This window comes from Equus quagga, chromosome 7 (genome assembly GCF_021613505.1).
Source record: "Equus quagga isolate Etosha38 chromosome 7, UCLA_HA_Equagga_1.0, whole genome shotgun sequence".
NCBI classification, from domain to species: domain Eukaryota; kingdom Metazoa; phylum Chordata; class Mammalia; order Perissodactyla; family Equidae; genus Equus; species Equus quagga.
The window spans coordinates 85324248-85347113 of record NC_060273.1 but is presented as its reverse complement, the minus strand read 5'-3'; the positions used below and the strand labels follow the sequence as shown (position 1 = coordinate 85347113).

Genomic DNA, 22866 nt, shown 5'->3' with positions numbered 1-22866 from the left:
CTGCCCAGAACAGAAAGCCTGCATCTGCAACCATGATCCTGGCCCGTAAGCTCCAGAGGCAGGCAAGTGTGGGAGCAGGGCCAGGGTCCCAGGTTCCCACTCAGCACCGTGGCCTGGACTCCATCTCCAAACACAGAGGGCAGTGAGGGATGTCCCTCAGGACTTTGGGAAGTTGTAAAAGTTTCTGGTCTAATGATTTCTCCTCCTTTTAATTTTTAATGCAGCCCCCAATGGCTCTTTCCCAAGGAGGCAGATAAAGGCAGTGGCCACTTCTGGGTGCCTGATGACACTTCGAGCTGGAGATGAGGCTAGGGGATTGAGATCCACAGGTGGGGGATGCATTTCCAGCCCTGGAGGGAGTACGCTGGCTAGCTGGAGGCATAGGTGGGGGAGGGCATCGTGGTGGGCAGGCCTGATGCACCCACCCATGGGGTGTCATTGGCCTGAGTGTGTAGTTGCTGGGTCCTGAGGAAAGAGCAAGGAAGCCCTAAGAACCAAGGAATGAAGCAAAAAGGGAGGGCTGATGGTCCTCGGATCAGCCTTAAAAGTTGGCATCCCTGGGCACTCCCCAAGATCCAGCTGGCTTTGTGCAGCCCTCTGCTGTTGGGAACTTCCTCTTCACCAATGACTTTCAAATGTCTTGGGCCCTGACCTCTCCCTGACCTCTGCGCCCATGTTGTCACAATTGACTGTCTTCCTGGAGGTCTCCTGGCTCTCAAACTTTCCACATACAATTCAGTCCGGACTGACCCCCCAAACCTCTCTGCTACCTTGGATCTCCCCCATCACAGCAAATGGCCCACTGTCTGCCCAGCTGCCTGAGCCAAAACCCCGAGTCTCAGAGACTCCTCATTTACCTCCTGCCCCAAACCCACACATCTGAGTGCCCTCAAGTCCTTCTCTTAACTTACTTCCCTCTTACTTCATGACTGCCCCTCCTGGCTGTTCATTCTCTGCGCACATCTTTGTTGGTGCCCTCAACACTGTGCCTATGAGCCTGGGCCTCGTCCTCCCTGTGCCCTAGCCCATGTGACCACCAGACACGAGCTCTGGGTGAAGGGGGCTGTGAGGTCAGCTGTACATGCAGGGCCCTCCTGAAAGCTTGGCTGGATGGATGCAGAGTCCACACATGGTTGTTACTGAGCGTTAACAACCCTCAGATCCTCCCACACCAGTCAGGACTCACCAGTGCCAGGGGCCTGGGGACATCCAGTGAGGAGGACCAGAACTGGGGTTTGGCCTGGACAGCCTGAATTTTTTAAGGTACCTCTCTGGGGACCTAGACAGAGGCGATGTAGGAGGGGTCAGCCTGGAGCTGTGACCACAAAGGCCAGAGATTTGGCTTTGTGTGTCTGGTGTGGCCTGAATCGACCAGGACCCCCCTCTCAGGGAAGGATAAGCCACTCATGGTGCGTCTCTGTACCAGGGTCTCCAGAGGGTGATGCAGGACCCCATACACCCCGAATCTGGGGGAAGGCTGGGTGCTCCACCCTCCAACATCTGTCCAGAAAGATGCTATGTGGGGCTGGGGCTGGGAAAGAGGCAGCCACCCCTGAAAATTCCAGCAAGGCTGAGTCCTCTGCCCAGTTTGGGTTTCAGAAACCCCCCAAAGGGGTGGGGAGAGGAGAGGGAAGGTTGAAACATTGCCTCCTCCCTGGGAGGACTCCCCTCCAAAGTTTCCTGGGACAGGCAACAATTCCCTCTGTGAGGCAACGATAATGAAACCCATTGAACAGATGAAGGAGCTAAGGCTCAGAGAGGAGGAACTTTCTTGGGCTATCCATGGATCAGTGGTGGAGAGCCCAAACCTGAGCTGGAGACATAGAGATGCCTGGGTGGTAGGCTCTGCTGGAGAAACTCTCCCTGGGCCCCCAGGGCTTCCCTGGGATTGTCAGTCACAGGCTGCTCTAGCTTCCCTGTCAACACCAGGAGGAGTCTCCCTTTACAGCCGCCCTGAGGGGGACATCCCTCTGCTCGTCTAGCCAGGTGACCAGCGTTTCCTGGCTTTCTGATCCCTGAAATAGTAGAAGACATCAGGGGAGCAGGAACAGATATGGGTTCAAATCCTATCTCCTCCACCATTGATTGTGTGGACTGGGCAGGCCATCGGTCTCCTGGGCCTCAAGTCTCCAGTGAGGACAAGGACCCTCACCAAGGGGTCGCAGGCCCAAGGAGGATGAGATGAGCTGAGATGCCCATGCACAGCTCCCACAGGCTGCACGGCACTCAGAGGCCCATTTCCTTCTCCTGTGATAACTTCCTCCGTGATAAGAATCTGGTGTGGCCACAAGCCCCTGTTTCCTCCAGAACTTGTGGGAGGGACACCCACAGGAAACCCCTTCCAGAGGGTTTTCTCCTGGCTGTGTGGGCAGGGGGCCAAAGAGGAGTCACACTGTCCGTCACGGTCCTCGCCCCCGCCCTCCCACAGTCCTATCGGGGCCCCTGAGTCAGCGCGCTGCTGGCTGCTGTCGCTGCCACTTTCCATGCAGTGCAATCTAGGAATGCCTGCTCGTGTCATGGCCTCAGCCCTGATGTCATCTTTCCAGAAGATGTGTGGCTGACCACAAAACTCATTTTCAAACCTGTGGACTTCTGTCCTTTACGTGCTAACTTCGGCGCCCATGGGCCACACCACTGGCATGGACCTCTCTTTATTGTTCTTGCTTTCCTGCTCTCCCAGCACCCTTGGCTACTGGCGAGTCTCTCACCCAGTTATCGTGCCCCTGGCCATTAAGCATCACTGTTCTGGCCCTCAGCCCTTCTTCCTGAATAACCCTCTGTGGCCTTAGCGATTGTGCAGACATGGACCACTCCCAGGTCTGTCCCCTGTGCATGCAGCCTCCAAACTACAGAACCTTCTTGTGGGCCCTTAGACCGTGCAGACCTGCTCCTTCGTCCCCTGGGTCCCCACCTTAGACACCTGGACAATGGTTCTAACTCTTCTTACTTACATTCAAAAGCACACTTTGGGGGGGAGGGGGTGGTGAGTGGATTAATCTTGCTCCTCCATCCACGGGGCTACAGCGTCCATACGGCAGGACCCTGTCTGTTTTCTGTTTTCCGTCATCCTTTTATCCCTCTTCCCCTGCAGGGAACCTAGTAGGTGCTCAATAAATATTGAATGAATGAGCCCATTATATCACCAAGTCCTTCCAGATTCTCAAATCTCTTTAGAACCTGCCTCCTCTTCACCACACCTGCTCCTAAAACCCTCTGCCTCTCTGTGCCCCAAACACTCTCCACTATCCCATCCTCCCCCTCCATCCCACAACCTGACTTGCCCATGTGACTCTACTTGCCCTTTCAGCCTGTGTTGGGAGGCAGCATCTCCCAGGAAGCTCTCTGGTCCCCTTGAGCCCCAAAACTGGAAGAAGTGGTTCCTTGAGATCCCCCAGCTCTGAACTTCCCCTATCCAAGCCTGGACCACACAATGGGAGGGTACACTGCTATCTCCCCCACCAGACTGAGAGCCTCCAGGGCTAGATGTGAGGGTTAATGGGAGGGTCCTACCTACCTCCTCCCCAGCACAGGGCCCAGTGCAGATTGGAAAAGTCTGTTGACTAACTGTTTTTGAGTGTGACCACTCATTTCCAGGAGGAAAGTGATCTTCCCTCTCAGTGGGGCCAAATCAGCTCTCTGCCTCCCCGACCACCAACTAAGCCACTGCCTATGGCCTCCACCCCACACCACCCAGCCTCCAGGGCACTGCCTGACACAGACCTCCACTCTGTGTGGCATCTGCATCTAGAGCGAGTCTGCCCTGCAGAGGGAGACAAGGTTCACATAGCTCCCAGGGAAAAGTCGCTGCATCCTTGACCCCTCTTGTACCTGCTGAGAGCTCCCTGGAAGGGGCTGAGCAGAGGCCTCAAGGAAAAGGTGGAGGAAGGGCCAGGGTCTGGAGCATGTCCAGACTCTCACTCCCAGCCTGGCCACCTAGGAATGTTCCACCAGGCTCAGAAGGGCAGGGCTGGCTTCACGTTAGGCTCTAGATCCTGGCAGGGACCCCCAGTGGGGTCTGGAGGACTAAGGCCTGGCCTCTCTATGCAAGGGTAGCAACCCTTCCACCATGCAGTGAAATTTGCCCGGGCTGCAGGCTTGGGTCATGGTACTCAGACCATGAGTTCTACCTGTTCTCAAGGGCTGTCCACTTGAGCCCAGAAGAATGTCCTCGCTTGTGTCTAACTCCATCATCTAGGCTGAATCAGCCTCAGGGGCCCACAAACATCTCATCTCTCTGTGCCCCAAACACTCCCCCCTATCTTATCCTCCCCCATATCAGAGGGGCACCTTCAGAGGCATGGGGGTTCACATGGATGACCTCATATAAAACATTCCCCGCTTCTACACACCTGTAAGACACAGCCAGGCACACCGGCACACTGACACTCAGAAACACACATGTGGACCCACACCCCTGCGGCCTTGAAACTCAGAGCAAACACAAACTCATGCTGTCCTCTCCAAACTCCATTGTGAAAATCAAACACTTATCAGTCCCTCAAGAGCCTGTGGTTTTCCCAGAAGCAGTTCCTCTTCCACAGAGAGGCCTCTGGAGCTGGAGGTGGGCTGGGGCAGGGGCCACATAGGAAATTAAGCCTGGACGACGTTGTTTGAGAAGCTGTCATCTCCTGTACCTGGTGTGGATGCATCCATGACACCGAAGCCAGCCCCTGAAGCTCTTGGTGCCTGCTGGGGGCTGTAGGTAGGAGCACAGTGCCCACCTCGGAGAGGCAGTCTGCCCTGCAGAGGGAGGCAAGGCTCACATAGCTCCAAGGGAAGTCACTCAGCAAGAGTGCTGGAGTCAGGATTCTAACTCAAGGCCCTGACCTGCCCAAGCTTAGAGCCCCAACCCACCTGTGCAGCTTGGGGGTTGAATATGGCTGTGTAAACCAGGACTGTTGCTGTCAGATGGAATCTCACCATGAAGAAACACAGCAATCTTGCTGGCTGGATGTGTGCGTGGTTGTCATTCTCTGCTCACAGGGGCTGTAGGGCAGAGGTCCCTGGCTGGGGTGAGCTTGTCGACTGCTCTGGGTCCTTGGTGGGAGCTGTTGCATGACTATGCCATTTGGCTGGAATCTGCCTAGGTGGACAGAGGGGTAAGTCTGTGAGAGTCCTCCTCATACTCAAATCTCTCACTGTGGCCAGAGTAGAGGGCTTTAGGAGGAAGGGAAGGCTGGGGTTGGAATAAGCCCCTGGTGGGCACAGCCAGCCCAAAGGCCTCTTGGGATAACAGGCAGGATTGGGGGATCTTGGGAATAGGAGCTGGATTCAGTGTCTCCCAGGCCCCGCCCCTGCCACTCCAGGCCAGGAAGTCCAAGCTGTGCCCAGAGGCCCCTCAGAGGGAGGGGGCAGCCTCAGCAGGTCAGACTGCCCAGGGAGGGCTGGAGAGCGCTCAAGTAGGCGGGCAGGTGGGCTGCCAATTCTTGGAAGGGCTCATTAATGAAAACCCCCGAGCCTGACCACCTGGGGGAAAGGCTCATGGTTCCCATGTGTAGCTGATAAGGGCCAGGAGATTCCACAGTTCAGGTAGTTCCCCCGCCTCCCTGGCGTTTTGTGGTCACCATTAATCATTTCCTCTAACTGTGTATATAAGAGCTCTTTTGCCAGTGAGCCCAGTGCTCAGAGAGAAAGGCTAAAGTCCTCAGGAGGATGTGGCTGCAGAACCTGCTTCTTCTGGGCACTGTGGTTTACAGCATGCCCGCACCCACCCGCCAACCCAGCCCTGTCACTCGGCCCTGGCAGCATGTGGATGCCATCAAGGAGGCCCTGAGCCTTCTGAACAACAGTAGTGACACTGCTGCTATCATGGTGAGTGAGGGAGGGAGCACGGGCTGTGCCTGGGCCACCTTGCTGGCCCCGACTGGCCCTGCCTGTCAGTTTGATAACATGACATTTTCCCTTTCTACAGAATGAAACAGTAGAAGTCGTCTCTGAAACGTTTGACTCCGAGGTAAGATGCTTCTCTCTGACACACCTTCCCAGAGGCCTCTGCCTTAGGGGGTGGCTCCATTTTAGAAGGACCCTCACAGGGTTGTCCACTTTCTCTCCAGTCAGCAGGCTGCCAGAAGGAGTGCCCAGGAGACCACTGGCCTTGCCCCTGTGGCAATCATGTGAACTCCTTTATTAGCTGAGCAGCCATGGACAGACCTAGCATTCAAGGGGTCAGGGGTGACCAGAGGACAGTTGGCTAAGCGGAAGTTACTTCGTGAGACAGGGGCTATGGAGTTGGGGCACTCACTGTGCCCTGAAAGTGAGCTCTATGGAGACACAGTGCTGGCTACGGAGGGGCACAGAGGGGTTTCAGGAACAAGCCTTACTCACACAGCAAGTCCAAGTGATGTCCCGCCCCGTTCCTGTCTCCCTGAATGGTTTGGGGATAGTGACCTCATTTCCTGGGGGCTGGGACCTTCTTGAGATGCCAGACCAAGGGAATGTGACTGTGTTGGCTGAGGGTGGCCTGAGCTGAACGGCGAGAAGGAGTCAGACTCATGCCTGCAGTGGACAGGGAGACAGGGTAGTACGTGGGACTGGACCCAGCCTGAGACTAGTCAGGAATCAAGTGCCCCTCCCAGGCCCTACTGGTGGAGGACAGAGATGAGAACAGGAAAGAATGATAAGGAAGGTGTCCTGTGCCCACCGAAGGGCACTTGGCCACTGCTTACCAAGAAACGGACGTTTCCCGCAGGAGCTGACATGCCTGCAGACTCGCCTGAAGCTGTACAAACAGGGCTTGCGGGGCAGCCTCACCAAGCTCGAGGGCCCCTTGACCATGATGGCCAGCCACTACAAGCAGCACTGCCCCCCCACCCTGGTGAGTGCCCACATTTGGACCCCAAGCGGGAAGGTCTCAGTCTAGGAGAGTGGAGGACTGGGTAGGGAGAGACCTTTGGCTGTGGCTGTTCAGGATCCCAAGGGGTTTCTGTCTTAACAGATTTGTAATGATTAGCTTTTCCCGAGAGGGAGCAGTCCAGCCCTTTTTCATCTCTAGGAGTTAAAGCTACGGAGCTCAGGAGCCTACAGCGCTCCCTAGCGGGAGCTGCTACCATTCTCATTATCATTGTTGTCATTAATGAAGTCAGAGGTGAGGCAAACCCAAGAAAACTCAGGGCCTGCCTAAGATCCAGAGGAAGTTCTGGGGCCCAAGTGCTACCTCCCGACAGGATTTTCTTCTTGCCCCTTGTGGGTGCTGGATTGCATGGGAGCAAGGAGGGGAGCATACCCGGAATGGACAAAGGCCCCAAACATTCCTTTCCTATGGGAAGGGAGGGAGGTGTGTGGCCTTGACTCCTGCCCCTTTTGGGATCCGGGAGGAGCCTCAACCTGGCCTGGGACCAAAGAGGCGGTGGCCCAAGTGCCCAGCCGATCAGCCTCAGGCTGGCACTTTGTCAGGCTCTTGACTCTGGCAGAGCTGTGCACCCTTTGAGTGGCACATGGGTAGCAACATGTTACCTGACCCAGGTCAGCAGGAGGACCCCAGAAGGGCCTTCTGGCCTCTTAGTTCTAAGAGGCAGCACAGAAAACATGCTGGTACTTCCCCCATGTTACCCACTCACGTCTGGACTCAAGTTTTCTTTCTTTTTTTTTTTAAAGGAAACTTCCTGTGCAACCCAGATGATCACCTTCAAAAGTTTCAAAAAGAACCTGAAGGATTTTCTGTTTGAGATCCCGTTTGACTGCTGGAGCCAGCCCAGAAGTGAGGCAGGCCTTCCAGCTAGGAGCTAGCCCTGGGAGCTCACCTCACAGATTGCTGCTGTCCCACTCACAAAGAACCGAAACTCAGGATCTTCAGCTTGGAGGGACCAAAGGGTGGGCCATGGCTGTTGAGAACATGGACTTGCTCTGGGCCGTACTGACCACGATATGGGTGTGGTAGGGGAGTAGGGGATATTTTACACTGGCGGGGATCAGTAATATTTATTTATATATTTATGTATTTTAATATTTATTTATTTATTTATTTAAGCTCATACTCCATATTTATTCAAGATGTTTTACCATTAGAATAAATTATTAAAAATCCGTTCTTATTTGTGCTGTTTTCCAGTTTGTTTTCAACCATGAGCAAATGCTGGTGACTCTTTTCTCCTCACAGGGAAGGGAAGGGAGGAAGTTGCGAGGCAGGGGAGGGCCTGTGGCAGGTCAGGCACTGTCCAAGGGGCAGTCAGAGAAGACGGGAGGCGACAGCTGGCTTGGGTGCAGCATTCTGCACACCAGGACACGCTTCCCTGGGTGCTCAATGGCTCCATCCCAGAGAGAGGTTTTCAGGTTCACTTAAAAGTCGAAGGGACCTGGCCAGCAGAAACCTTGGCCCAGAAGAGGGGCATCGTCCTTCCCAGGCAGGCCTGGGGTTGCTGGGAGTTGGCTGGTCACGCTGAACAGGCCCGCCCTTGCATCAGGCAAAACACTTGTACCCCTCAGAGCCCCAGATCCTGTAGCCACACCCTGCCCCTCATACTCAGGGCTTCAACCACTCCTAAAGTGAACCAGCAGATAGACTAGCTATTCATGGAAAAAGAAACCAAACCACAGGGGTCAGAGCTCAGCAATATTTACCAAACTTTCCCCTAAATGGGTGATCTTAATCTTTGAAAGTCAGAATGTAAGCTCATAGTTTGTTGGCACATGGCTCAAGTGTGGCATTCTCCTGAGCTGATTTTTGTTTTTACATGAAGTTTTGCATCCAGTTAGACACTTTCCCCTAAAATCCATGGCCTTCAGCCCAAGGAAATAGTAGCTATCCTCTCTCCTCTTGCTTTGCCAGCCAGATATTCCCAAACATGTTCCCCTGTGTCCCTCCTGAGGAGTGCAAGGTAAGTGGGTGTGTCCCCAGGTGTCAGGTGGGCAGCCGGGCCAGACTTCTCCTTGACGGGTGGGCTTGGGAAAGCTGGCTTGGTGCAACTTTAGCCCCTGCCTGGCTCTCTTCCCATCTACCTGCTCTCTCCGCCCTGGCCAGCACCTGAAGACAGAATCTGTCTTGGCAAAGACCTGCCCCACATGCAGGCAGAAAGGTCATGACTCAAGATGTGATTATGAACAAAAATTCTTAGACAAGTCTGAATTTCAGCAAAGACAAGAATCCATGAAGTGTGCTGTGGTCATAGAAAATGCATGAAAAGCACATCTTGCCCAGCGATAAGGTCCTGTCTGTCTTCCACGTAAGCCAGTGATAACTGATAAGAGATTTAGCATTTCCTTAGACTCACATATATAGGTACCCCTCTCCACAGAAACGCTGCCAAGCCCAGGGCTCGGATCAGCTTGGAGCCACCCTCAAGTCATACCATGTACCTGTACGTGCTCCTGGCTTGTGTGCTCTGGGGCTTGGAAAGTCACTCCACCCCAATGAAGATAGACGGCGTGTCTCCCCATGACAATCACACAGCAGTCTGCGCTGAGATTCAGAAAGAACTTGCGGCTGACAACATTATATACAACGTAAGTCTGGGTCTTCATCAAACATCACTTTGCTCTCAGTGGCCCTTTGTGCTTCTGACCAACTTTTCCTTCTTCCAGGGTTCCTTCAAAAGGCCCCAGAACACCAGTGAGGTAAGGAGCAGTCACCCCATGGACCTTTCTGACCACATTTGAAAGGGATCACCCCAGCTGGAATCCAGGGCAGAGATAAGAACAAAAGACACTGAAGCAAGAATTCTGGAGAGAAAGCTGCGAGGTTGAGGATAGAGCCTCCAGCTCAGGCAACAGACGAACCAGTGGCCAGGTCCTAGGCTTTGCTGGGCTCTCCAATCACCATTCCAGAGCAGCCTTGGGTCTGCGGAGAGACCAGACACCCACTGCACAGCTCACAGGACCCACAGGCCTCCTGTGGGAGAATCAGGATAGGGCCTGAATTTGAGTCCAGGGTTCCATCTGGCCAGGGTGACCAGGGATGGATGAGGATGGGGGTCAGCTGGCACCCTGCTGTGCACGACCACCATCCCAGTGCCCCCAACCCTGTTTCAGGAGCCCTGCTATGGGGAGTTTACAAAGGACTTCATCTCTACCCTGAAGGAACTCACTACAAACAAGGAGGACCAACATATACAAAAGGTTTATAAGGACATGAAAGAACTCACCAGAATCTGCCCAAAGCTGAAAGTAAGTTGCTGTTTGCTCTTAGGGGAACCTGAGACATCATTTCTCTTGCCACCACAGCCAGGGGCCCAGTAAAGCAAAGGGCTTCTTATGGCCCCCACTTGCCACATGTGAGACCTCAGGTACTACTTTATGATCCAAAAAAAGTCTACTCACTGACAGGTGTTGGGGCTTAGGGGAGTGGGGATTCAGGGGTCGTTCTGGAGGTTTCTGTCACACCCTCTGCCAAGCCCCCATGCACAGAGGTAAGTGTGGAGCAGGTCTGAGACAGGTCAGAGAAGGGCTGGTCATGGACTCAGCCTGAGGAGAGGGAAGGCCACTGAATGTCAACCCCAGTTGGGCAGCCAGGCCAAGTTGCCTCTGGTTTGCCCTGCCCTTGGGGTCCCTTCTGGGCTGATGAGCCCCACTGGGAGCCCACGATGTGGGGAAGGACAGTGGTTTAGGGAGGCATGTTGTGGGGAAAATGATGGAGGAGCTCCTCTGTCTGCCATTGCTTACACAGTCCCCTGTGTGCTCTCTCCCTGCTCATCCTTGTGTCCCTGTCCTAGGCAGCTGTGGGACCTGCCCACACCCTGCCGGCTCTCTCCTCAAGGCTATACAGAGTCCTAGACCTTGGGCCCCACCATCACCAGATGGCCCCCAGTGCTCTCTCTAAGACAGATGGGGAGGGCCTGCCTGAGTTACCTCCTAGGGGATGGGGGGCTTACAGCACCCTTGTGGCTGGGAGAACAGAGTTTGCTTTTATTTTTTTCTGCTAAGAAGATGACTTAAATATGTATTTCTTATTTAGCCAACAGAATCACCCAAGAACTGTACTACTGAGAAGAGTAACTTCTCACAGTTCAAGGAAGCCTTACAGAGTGTTGTCATATCCATAGAAGGATGGAAATCATGTAAAAAGATCGAAGGCAGCCTCTGAGACAGGAGCCTGGTGTACGTGGTTAGAGCTGCAGAAAAAGGGATTGGAAGAGCCTCAAGAACAATTTACAGCTGGGATAGGTGGGAGTTTGCCGGCCCTGGGCTGGCAGATGAGGACGCAGGTGGGTCATGGGGAGGGGGTGAGCCTGAGGAAATATGTCTGTAACTGATACATCAGCACCTGCTGCTTCAATAAAGCCGGGGTATGGAAATAGTGGTGAGTGCCATTCATGACAGTGTCCAGTCTCCCTGGGAACTTGATAGACTGGAAAGGGAAGGGGGCTGGGGTTGATGGCCCCATAACCAGGGCTCCGGATCTGGAGGGCCAGAGGTCTCCCAGGAGGAGAGGCCTGGGAGGGCAAGTGGGAACCCCACCTCCTCTGCCCCTCTGCTGCACCTCCAGTGCCACTGGATACACAGTAGAGGCTCCATCAGTGTCTGTGCAGCTTGTTACTGGCCCCCCTTCTCCCTGTGTCCTTCAGAACTCAAATCAGATCCTTTCCCAGACCCCTCTCCCCAGTGTCAGTCAGCACCCACCCACCCCCAGACCAAGGGCCAAGGCTTGAGGCCTTCCCTCCTTTGGTCTCTACTACAGATCCTGGGGAGTTCTAAGTCTAATTCATCCCCATCCCTCGAGGGCTCAGAGTGGCCACAGAAGGGTCAGCCCTGGTAAATGGCTCAAGGGAATGGGGACTTTCAGGCTACTCACAGAGGACTGGGCATGGTGGGGAACCCAGAGAAGGTGGGGGGCCCACAGGGGCTAGGGACATCTTTACCCCCAGCTTCTTATAGACCAGCAAAGAGCTATCTGACTTCAAAGTAAAGCCCTCATCTGGCCTGCAAAGCCGCTCAAACACCCTCCAGTATCTTGTTGGCATAACAGCCCCCTCCCCAACTACTAATGCTCTCACACCCCCAGACCCCAGGGCCCTGTCTGTGGTGAATCTGCCAGTTGCTCAGGTCCTAAGGTGCTGCCAGACTGGGCTACCAACCTCTGATCCCCTATGCTCAATTCTAACCCAAACTCTAATCACTTGAATAGTTTATTGGAGGTGACCATGGATTACCCCATAATCTAAACAGCTTCCTATATTCCTGTATTCCTTCCAAACCTCTCAGACCATGAGCTCCTTCACCAAACCAGGAAAGATAGAGATCTATTGTTCTGGAATATAATTAGGTACCAAGCTGCAACCACAAACTGGCCCAGGCCAGACCTGCAGTGAGTCTGTAACTTCTCCCCATTGACAGACCTGGCCAAGCTGTAAAGCTTCGGATTGCGCTGCAGCCAGTGCACAGACCCAACACAGCCCTGCCCACCCTCATCCCTTGTCCTAGAATGCCCAGGACATTCCCTGCTTATCTCCACCTTGAAGGGCCACATCAGGGTGGAGGTCAGCAAGTGAGACAGAATGAAGTTGCGAAACTATCTCAGAACATGGAGAGCGGCCCTGTGACTCAGGGTCAGGTATCAAGGCTGGTATGGAGCCAAGGGCCAAGGGTGGTTTCAGCCCTGAGAGCCCACAGTCCAGTCCCCAGAGGCTGTGAGCTCCTGTCCCTTGGGCACATCACAAGGGTGCTCAGGGTTCCAAGGCCACTCCTCTGTGACTAGCAGTGGAGTCTGCGGGGTGCATGGCAGGACGGGATTCCTGAGACACGCCGGCAGGAAGACCTGACAGACCTCCACTGCCCCAGCCTCTTCTTAGCCTGAGGCCCCTAATGGTAAAGGGTTGGGGGCTTGCACATACATCCTTGTCATCTCATTGCCGTGTTCAAGACAGCAGGGTATACACAAGTCTGGCCTGCCACTAGCTTACTGTGTGACCTTGGACAGGTGCCTCACTCTCTTGGCCACAGAGTCCACAAAGGCAGGGTGGACTCTAGCCCCACAGGCCAGACCACAGCCTACGTTCAGGGTCTTTGTCAAGCTAGAGGACCTCAGAGCATCTGGCTCAACTCTAGGGAAACAGATTGAGAGAGAGGCTCTGGTGTCTTTCCTGGGAAATGGGAAACTTGGGAAGGATACAGGTGGAAAGGTGGCTGTAGCACGTGGAGTAACTGCCCTCATTGCCCTGACAGCCTTAAGCCCAGGCCATGGCCACCCAACAGCCACCCATGAGGAGACCCTGCAGTGAGGGCCACTTGGGTTTTCCCTGTGCCCTAGTTTTCCATCCAATTAGGCTCAGATCTGGACAGTGGTGCTGGTAGCCTGCTGGGGGCTGGAATCAGGTAGGAGAGCTATGGGGGCACTGCTCCAATGACTCAGGCAGGTCTGAGCCCTCAGTCCCCTGTGAGTAAACTGGAACTACTCTCTTGGGATCTAAGGAGAGACTAGTCCATTGGAAGGCCAGAGCTCTGGACTAGATACCTGGGCACGAGAGGCATGGCCCTGACTCCTAATTGGCTGGCACTGGCCCTGGGCACCCTCTTTCCCTAGGAGGCCAGGAAAATGGTCCAAATTATATTCTTCCCTGGGAGGTAACCATGGGCAGGCCCACCTTGACCCTGAGGACACACTATTGGTTTTCCTAGGCCCATCTCTAGACCAGGAGGGAGAGCAGGGCTGGGCGGTCTGTGGAGAGGCTCATCCATATATTAAGACTTCCTAAGACAGTGGAACAGCCCGCCTTCACTGGGCCCTCCCCAGGAACCACCTCAACTCCCTATCACCTGCCTCCCAGGGGCCCCCTCCACCCTCAGATATCAGTAGTATTGAGGTTGGAACGAGGAATCTAAGACATGCACTAGAGCAGCAGTGCAGCCTGCTCTCATATGCTAGGGCTTGAGAACTGGAGCAGCCCTGCTGACAGCCACACGGCAGTCTCTGTCACAGGCCATACTGTGGCCACATCCTTTGACTCAGCATTCACATTCAGGGAGATCATACAGGAGGAAAGAAGCATCATCCACAGAAATAGCCAATCTGTCAGTCCATGAATTAAAATGAAGCAAATATGAGGCAAAGCATGTGTGAAAGGTCCAGAATGGCAACAGTGCTGGGATGATCCCATGGGGGCCAAGGGCTGGAAGGGAGTTGGGATGATGACTGGGGTGCTGGGGTGAGAGGTGACTTTTCTCCTTGGTTTTCCACCCTGTGATGGCCGTAAATGTGGCCATGGCCGGATCCAAGGAGAGAGGCTGAGTGCCAAGGTCAGCAGGCATCATACGGTTCCCTTGCTTACAGAAAATTTGCATCCTCAGTGTCCCCAGCTAAACAGGGTTCTCGGCGGTGGCTTGCAGTGTATTAACTGATTCCCCAAGATGGTTGTTCAGCCAAGATGCTGGTGATCAGCTTATAACGGGGGATGCTCTCCTCAAAGCCCAGGGCACTGGTACCCTCTCTCTGAGATAGCACGGGCAGCAGAAGAGGCCTGTCTGCTCTTCCTTGGCAGGTAGGACAGCTCATGGTGTAGGCCTGGAGGGTGCAAGGTACTGTCTAGGCATCCCCAATTAACCTCACAACTGTCCTTTGCATGGAGTCACAGATGGGGTCTACACATCTGACCTGCACCACACAGCCCCAAGTGGGCAGGACTGGCCCTGGAAAACAGGTGTGCCATGTTCCTGAGTCCTTACTCCTCTAGCTTCCTGGCTGCCTGCACATGTATATGCTTGGGAATTCAGGGTGTATATGATTGGAATTGGAAGGCAGGGGCTGCATGGACCAGGCATATACTGTGCCAGCCTCAACTTCTGAGCACGTGCTGTCTGTATTGAAGGCACATGGCTGGTCATTCTGGGTCCAGCAGCTCCTGCCCTGGACCCTTCCACCTTGTTACATGGGCTTTACAAATAAGCAAACTGGCAGGTAGGTCCCTCCTGGTCCCTATCTGTGAAGTGGGGTTGTGGCAGGGACAGAGAGGTCCCAGTCCCAGAACAGCCTGCCCTGACACAAGGAGGCTCCGACAGACACAGAGCTATGTTGCCCTGAGGCCTAGGGCAGAGCCAAGAGTGTCCTGATGCTGGCTCTGTTCCTCTGAGGAGAGGAGAGGCCAGAATGCTCATGGCATCCAGGTCTGCACAGCAGGTCAGAGCAAGGTCAGCCCCAAGATGCAAATTGGGCATGAGGAGGGGGCATCTCACCTACTATCAGGGCTGGAAGCTTCCTGCTCCCAAGGCCCAGAGAGGCCCAGGACTTCCTCAGGACCACCCAGGAGGTGAGCTAGACAGAATCCTCAGGGCTGGCCCCACAAAAGCCCCTTCCCAGGTTCTCAGAAGGCTGCCGGGCACAGACTCGCCCTTGGAAACAACTGACCAATTTCCCTTCTGAGACCCTGAGCTATGCCTGCTAAGAAAGATGCAGCTTCACAAGTTATTTTTCACTGTGGTTTGAGATAAGAACAGTGAAACAGTTTTATGTTGCTGCCACTGATGTTATCTCTGGCCCAGACCAGCTCTTTCAACCTGAGAGATGATTAATTGAAAAACCTTTCTCCCTCTCCTTTTTCTCAACTTCAAGGGAAGATGAGCACAAACTCCCCAGGTTCTGTCCTCAAACACACCTCCTGGGCCCTCACCCCAGGGGAAAGTTGGCATTTCAAGATCTGCGGTTCTTCTGGAGGTGGGGAAAAGCCTTCATAAAATTTATTTTTATTTTTTATTGAGTTATTATAAAGTACACAAATCTCAAGTGTACAGTTCAGTGAATTTTTATATATGTTTACACCATTATAACCAGCATGCAGAGTAGGATATAGAATACTTCCCAGCACACCCAAAGACTTCCTGTGCTTTCTCCCTCCTAGTCAGCCTCCATCCCCCTACGTAGAGCCACTGTTCCAACTTCTCACCATAAATTCGTTTAGACCATTCTTGAACATCATTTAAGAGGAATCCTAGTCTATGGTTTCTTTTAATTTGACTTCTTTTGTTAAACACTATGTCTGTGCACTTCTTTCTGGCTGTTGTACGTAGTTGTCATCTGTCCTTTTTTGCTCCTGTGTAGTATTCCATTGCATCCCACAAGGTATTTCCCCATTCTACTGCTGATGGATATTTTAGCTGTTTCTGGTTTTTGGCTAATATTAATAGAGATATGATGAACATTCTTATACTCATATTTTGGTGAGCATATGTATGCATTTCTGTTGGAAATACTGGAAATGGTATAGAATTACTGGGTCATAGGATACACATATTTTTGCTTTAGTAGGTACTGCCAAACATTTTTCCAAGGAAAAGTCTTTTATAAACAACACTGCTGTTGGTTTTCCACCTTTTGTAGACACTGCTTGTCCATCACATAATGGATCTCTCCCTCCCTTCACATGATCTGAAGCTGCTTCCCAAAGGTCCTCGTCATTATTGGAAATTCTTCTCTACATTGTTCAGTCTTGCCCAACTGGATGCCTTCTGACAAGCTAATTGTGGGGAAACAAAGCCCAAATCTGACTAAGCCTGGGTCAAGGTCAGCCCTTGCTTACAGGGCCATGGGGCCTGCCCTTGGGGCTTGGCTTGGGCAGGCTGCAGTGAAGCACGTTCATTGATAAGAGCAAAAGTTAGCCAGTTTATTACTCGCCAGTTCCCCGCGCTGCCAGAGCTGTGGAGAGGCTGCCTCCACCTCCAGCGTCACCTTCTTGCGAGAGTTAGCTCAAGAAGGGCCCAGTCTGACATGGATGTGGGTGGTGTCTTGCTAGTACATTGTGGAGTGCAGCCCTTGTCCACACATCTCTAGACAGACCCCTCCTGCTTCTCTCACCATGGCAGCCGGATGGAGTCATGCACCCATTAATTCATTCAACAAATATTTACTGAGTGCTTATGAAGTATCAGGAACTGTGCCAGACTCTGGAGGAACCCCACCCTTGAGATGCTTACATTTTAGGGGATTAGTCTGGCTGAGTCCCATATGGGCTGCTTGCTGGCTCAGCCTGAACTCCAAGCCCTTTGGTCTGGCCTAAGACCCTGCCCTGCCACTCTGGCCCTCACGGCCCCTGCAAACCCCTCCAGCCTAACTACTCACAGTCCTATCTCCCTCACAGCAGCAGTGGGTCACAGGAACACAAACCAGCCACAGCTTTCTTACCATCCCCTGGCCTCTGTGACTGGAATGCACCCCAGCCAAGTGGCTGACATCTGTCCCTGCAACGGGGTAGAAGAGTGTCCAGTGAGTGGTGGACAGGTCCTCTACTGGGGCATCTTCCTCCTCACCACTTACTCTGGGGTTTGCCTGCCAGCCTCCTGGGTCTCGGGGCTGTACTATCATCTGCCCCTCAGGGGACTGTGGGGTCCCTGCTCTGAACTACTGCTTTATCCTCCAGGTGTGGAGAGGACCCCTCACTGCATAGGTGCCAGCAGTGGCTATGCTCCAGGGTCTGATGAGTGAGCCTCTTCTTGCCTCTAATTAAAAGAAATGCACGTGGATTTTATGGAAGTCAGGATGGAAAGGCAGCACAAATTTCCCAAAGTTTAGAAAATGCTCTAGAGACAAAGATCAGCACCAGGCTATAAGGTACTCAGTACACAGCCAGGAATGTTATCATTACCCTTATCAACAACAGCGTCTGAGAGGTGAGCCAAGAGGATGATCTTGGGCCACTCAGGAGCCAGCGTGACCGAGGAATCCAACACCAGCACAACTGGCTGCTCCCTTTCCCACTTAACGGATTTGGGAACTATCTGAAAGGAAGCAGAAGGGAGGGAAGCTCAGCTCTCTGGCAATGTGTCACACTTCCTTTTGCCCAGAGCCTGGGGCAGCCCCAAGCTCTCCTTGGAGGCCCTGGCTCCAGCCTATGCCTCTCCCGCCAGCAGGGCTAGATAAGGGTGGGGTCATTTCATGTGCTGGGAGGGGAGGCCAGGCAAACAGCAACTGCTGCTGGAGCCACAGCTTCAAGTCAGAAACTATACGATAACTCATAGTCTTCCTTCTTCCCCCACACCCCAGGAAGCTCTCCTTGACTGACCCCCTCAGGCTCCTTCTCCCACCAGGATCTCTCTGGGGCAGTTGTTGTGGGCCCCTCCCAGGTCCTCAACTGAAACAGAAGCTCTAGCCTTCCCCAGGCTGGGGGCAGGGCTGCATCCAGCACAGATGTACAGAGGGCTGTGACTCAGAAAGACCCTAATACCCCCTCTCACCAGTCCAACCCCTGAAAATGCACACCAACCAGTGTTGGAACCTAAGCAGAAATCAGAGGAAGCTCTGAGAGCCTCAGGCCATACCCTGGGCCACAATAACACCAAAGGCTCCTATGCCTACGAAGCTCAGGGACAGAGAGACACAACCTTGGGCTCCATGACCAAACAAAAACCTCAGGCATGGCCATGGGTCTGGACACCCTAGTTACTGTGAACCCCTGTGGTAGGAAGGAGCACCTTCCCTTAGAGTCAGCCAGTCTGAAGTTCTAGGAGTCACAGGCAGGCAGACACCTAGAGCAGGCCTGTGACAGTGACAGACAGGTAGACACAGCTCGTGGCTGCTGATAGTAACAAATGGACAGACACTGACAGAGTCCCTAACAGTGACAGATAAATCCAGCCAGAGCTTCGAAGAGGTAGATGGAGAGATCAGCTGGGGACAGTGGCAGTGACAAATTGATAGACTTAGAGGCAGATGGATAGACAGACTTAGAATCCCTGCCAAGGACAAACACACAGCTGCTGCTTTGTTCAGGGTGAAAGGTGGCAGCTCTATCCTGAGCTCAGCCCCAGAGGCTCTCAGAGTTTCTCCTTCTTGGCACTGTGATCAGAGGCTTTGAGGGACTCTTTCCAGGGCCACAATTCCCCCTACCCCGTGATTCCCAGTAAGGGATCAGGCTGTGGCCCTCACTGTCCCTGGAGCCAGACTTAAGAATCAATCCATTCCCCTGTCCCTGCCTCCCCTTTCCAACCTTGTGGGACAGGGAAAGGCTCACAACATTGCTCCTGGGGCCACCCACTCACAACATGGTGGACTTGTTTGTCCTGGAAAACATCTTCTTAGGGACGACGTGAGTCCAGACTCTGTGGGCACAGCAGACAGTGCCAGGTAGAGGCTGAAGTCCAGTGCTCCTACAGTTATCAGAGGATGCTTAGCTCCAATTGGCCAGTTTATCCCTTCACCCCTCTGACCTCCAGGGCCTGGAAACCTGAGAGCCTAAAAGGTCCTGGCAAAGGGGAGAGACTCCAGGCCAGGCAAGGATGGTGCAATTAGCCCCTTTCATAAGTAGGGAGACTGAGGCTGACTTGGATGTACTCAGCTCTGGGTGTATAGAGTCCAAGAACCCCCTGGGAAGGAATGAGACTTTTCTACCTTGACGGGACCTTTGTGCTAAAACCATGACCAGGCTGGCTGCCTCAGGTTTAATCCCTGGGTTGGAGACTCTGAGACAGACGTTAGCATGCAGGATTGCTTGTGGAAGGAGAGGGAAGGAAGCAGGACCGAACAGAGAAAGAAGCAGAATTCAATGCAGTTACAACAAAAGGCTCAGTTGACCCAAAAGAGAGTTCTAGAGCTGGGATGGTCTTTCAGAGTTCTTGGGGCAAAGAGGAGGTCAAGTCTTTATTTCTCCATGTTGATTATTAATTGGATGTAGGCTGTCCCTACAAGGAGGTATGACTTTAGGCATGGCAAGTGTTTTCAGCCAAGGAAATGCACTAAAAGGGGGGTTGCCTCCCAAGGGCTGTCCTCCAACAGCACTCCTAAACTGGGGGAATAAGCCCTTGACTCCTGAAGGGCGTTCTGGATGGCATACCATCACGTCCACCACAGTCCACCCCTTGAGCTGTCAGGATCCACTTCCTCATGTAACCACTTGCCACAGTTCTCCAGGATTCCAGTGCTGTGCTGTTACATGTTTAACAACTGGCTCTCCAAAAAAACCCACGCCAAACCTTGATTGGTAACATTTGTAACTTGTCATGGTGTAAATACTCCCACCAGGGCTGATTTGAAGCTTCTAATGGTTTAAAAACTGGATGGCAAAAATTTAGCAATGGACTCTCACAAGTCAGACTGAGTCAGCTCCAGCACACTAATGATTCTGATGGGCTTCTATTCCTGAAGGAAACTTAGAAGAGGAAGATTAATGAAATGAACCACAGCCCCTCCTGTTGTAGCTGATCTCAAGCTCACAATTGTTATCCTCCTCTACTATCTATTCCAGATTCCCCCTCACCTTCAGTTAGCATATATGCTGATCCTGGAGGCTTCCCTGGTGGCATGACCCAGTCTGTCATCCTTGTCATCAGACCAGATTCCTGATCTGATTTCATTGTAGCTTGGGGTTGCTGTACTTGTCCCTTTACTGACAAAATAGGGGGAGGGAGTACCAAACAGACACCCAAGTGGATCTCACTGTGTAGCACTCTGTAGCAGTAGCCTTACCTCCTTCTGATGATCAGTCTCAGGTATCCCTGCCAAGATGGTGACTACTCTTCTTTACTGCTGGTCCCTAGACACAGGAAGTCAGTGCCCTAGCGGCAGCTTTGGCTGATAGTTTAATGAGACTTTTGCTGTGGTCCCTGATGGAAGTGTTTCCTCCTGGGGAACTAGGATCTCTAAACCCAAAGAGCCAAGAGTTGCAGGGATGGGAAGCACAAATTTCCCAAGTGAATCATTGGGATGATGGTAAAAGGGGCCATTACTGCTTCTATCTCTTGATTGTCAGACCTTTGTATTATACCTCTTGGGACACAGCTCCATATAAGGGTCTTCAAATTATAGGGAGAACTGTGTCCTGGAGGATGGCTCATTATCCATGTAAACTACCACTCCCAAGCTAGCCTTCAACAAGTTGTTGCCTAGCACGCTATCAAGTTGACAGCTCCTGGATGGTGCCATATGTGATATGACCAGTGGACCCTATGGTCATGGACACACTCCTCTACATTTTTCCTGAAAAATGGATCCCTTGGTTTGAAATAATATTGAATGAGATCCCATGCGGGTGGATCAAAACTCTGAAAGTCCTTGGATAGCAGTTTGGTTGAGGTTCCGCAGATAGGAAATGCAAAGTCATACCTGGAGTGTCTATTTATTTTTTTCAAAATGAATCACTGGCCCTTCCAGGGTGTAAGAGGGCCAAGGTAGTCAATTAGAAACCCAGTGGCCTATTGATCTCCTTGAGGCACAGTCAGTGTTGTATCTGGAGCTCAGGGTTGGTCTCTGTTGCTGGCAGGCTAGACATTTAACAGTGGCAGTAGCTAGATCAACTGTGCTAAGTAAGAGCCCACGGTATTAGGCTTGTGCATAGCCTCCATGCGTGCCCCCATAGCAACTCCATTCATGTACCCACTGAGCCAGCACTGGGCTACAATGATAGAAGCTGGATGATATCAACTGGAAGAGTCATTATGTCTGCCCAATTATTGTACCCCTTCCATTGTGGTACGCTTCCTGGTGGGTATTAACATGCAATACGAAGCTCTTCATACCTCCTGCCATTAACATTTATCCATCACATGCCTCTCTCCTAGACTTCCTGTCCAAGGTCTTCCAGTCTTTCTCCTTTCAGGTCCCTGACCAGCCAGCCAAGCCATTTGCCACTGCTCATGAGCCCCTATATATTTTAACTTCAGACTACCTCTCCACACAAAATCAATGGCCAGGTGTACCTGAAGGTTAGCCCATTGGATTTGTCCTCACTATCATCTTTCAAGGTCACTGCTGACTGGGTTATAGTGGGGTTACTAACCATTTTTTATTTGAGCCACGTATTGATCTGATCTATTTGTGAAGTAAGTTTGGACTTTTACTTCCTCCATCAGCTGGGGATCACCCACGCAGCCATAAGTGTGAGCTGGGGGAGAGGCTCTGGTGCCATGGAGGTGGCTGACATGGGGTTCTGGGTTACCTGTTTGCGCAGCTTACCTGTGCCCTCCCATCCTGCTCATATTTGATTCCAGATGCATGACTTCCATCTGATGATGGGTTGTTGCTAGGCCTGCCTGACCTTATGGCTTAGTAGGTCCAATAGAAACCAACTCATCACAGGTAGTTCTAACTGCATGGTCACTCGATCAGGCCCTCCAGTCCCACTAGGGCTCAGTAGTATAACAGGAGCTATTTTTCAAAAGGTGTATAATTCTCCAGTGCAGATGCTATGGTCTTGCTCCAGAACCCTAGGGACATTACATATTTTCCCACTACTGATACCTTTTAAATCAGAGTCTGATGATTCATATGGCCCAAATGGCAGGGCTACTTGTACCATAGCCTGAAACTGCTGCAGAGCCCTTTCCTGCCTGGGGCACGACACAAAGATGGCAGGCTTTTATGTTACTGCCAGGTGTATGGGACAGAGTAATATTCCCAGGTATGCAATAGGTTGCGTTCATAACCCTAAGAGGTCTACCAAACATTGTGATTCCTTCTTCATGGTGAGAAGTACAAGATATAATAATTTCTCCCACACTTCAGAGGAAATTTCCTGACATGCTCTAGACCACTGGATCCCTAAAAACTTTACTGATGTGGCAGGCTCTGAATCTTAATAGGGCTTATCTTCTGGAGTGCACGTGTCTTGTCATGCCAAAGTGGCAGTCACTTCTTGATCATCTCATCTGATTGGCATAACATTATTGATAGAGTACACCAGTGTGATGTTCTTTGGGATGTCCAGATGTTCCAGACTTCTTGGAACTATATTATGACAGAGGGAAGGAGAGATAATCTAGCCCTGGAAATTTATACTATTGTTTGTTCCGAGTGAATGCAAACTATTCTGGTAAGAGTGGGAAAAATGGAGTCACCAGATCAGTGGCCACACACTGTGCCTGAGGCCAAGTTTTTTATTTACTATTTTGGCTGGAGTAGGGAGAAGTTTTGGAGGCTTCCACTTAGCTTTCCTCACTATGATAGCTCTCACCACATAGGCCAAAGACCCAATGTAGGGGATTGTGCTAATCATCAAGTGCATTTATCCAATTATATCACTG

The 22866-nt window shown here is 52.4% G+C and overlaps 2 protein-coding genes across 2 annotated transcripts in view; one reads left to right on the top strand and one right to left on the bottom strand.

The window, feature by feature from the left end:
• Positions 1–22866, bottom strand: part of LOC124242719 (uncharacterized) — a 133149-nt gene that overhangs the window by 16720 nt on the left and 93563 nt on the right. The window lies entirely within an intron of this gene.
• Positions 5643–7866, top strand: CSF2 (colony stimulating factor 2). The gene is made up of 4 exons (XM_046667949.1): positions 5643–5811; positions 5912–5953; positions 6689–6814; positions 7594–7866. The coding sequence occupies exons 1-4, from the start codon at positions 5653–5655 to the stop codon at positions 7723–7725; spliced, it is 459 nt and encodes a 152-aa protein (XP_046523905.1). The 5' UTR covers positions 5643–5652; the 3' UTR covers positions 7726–7866.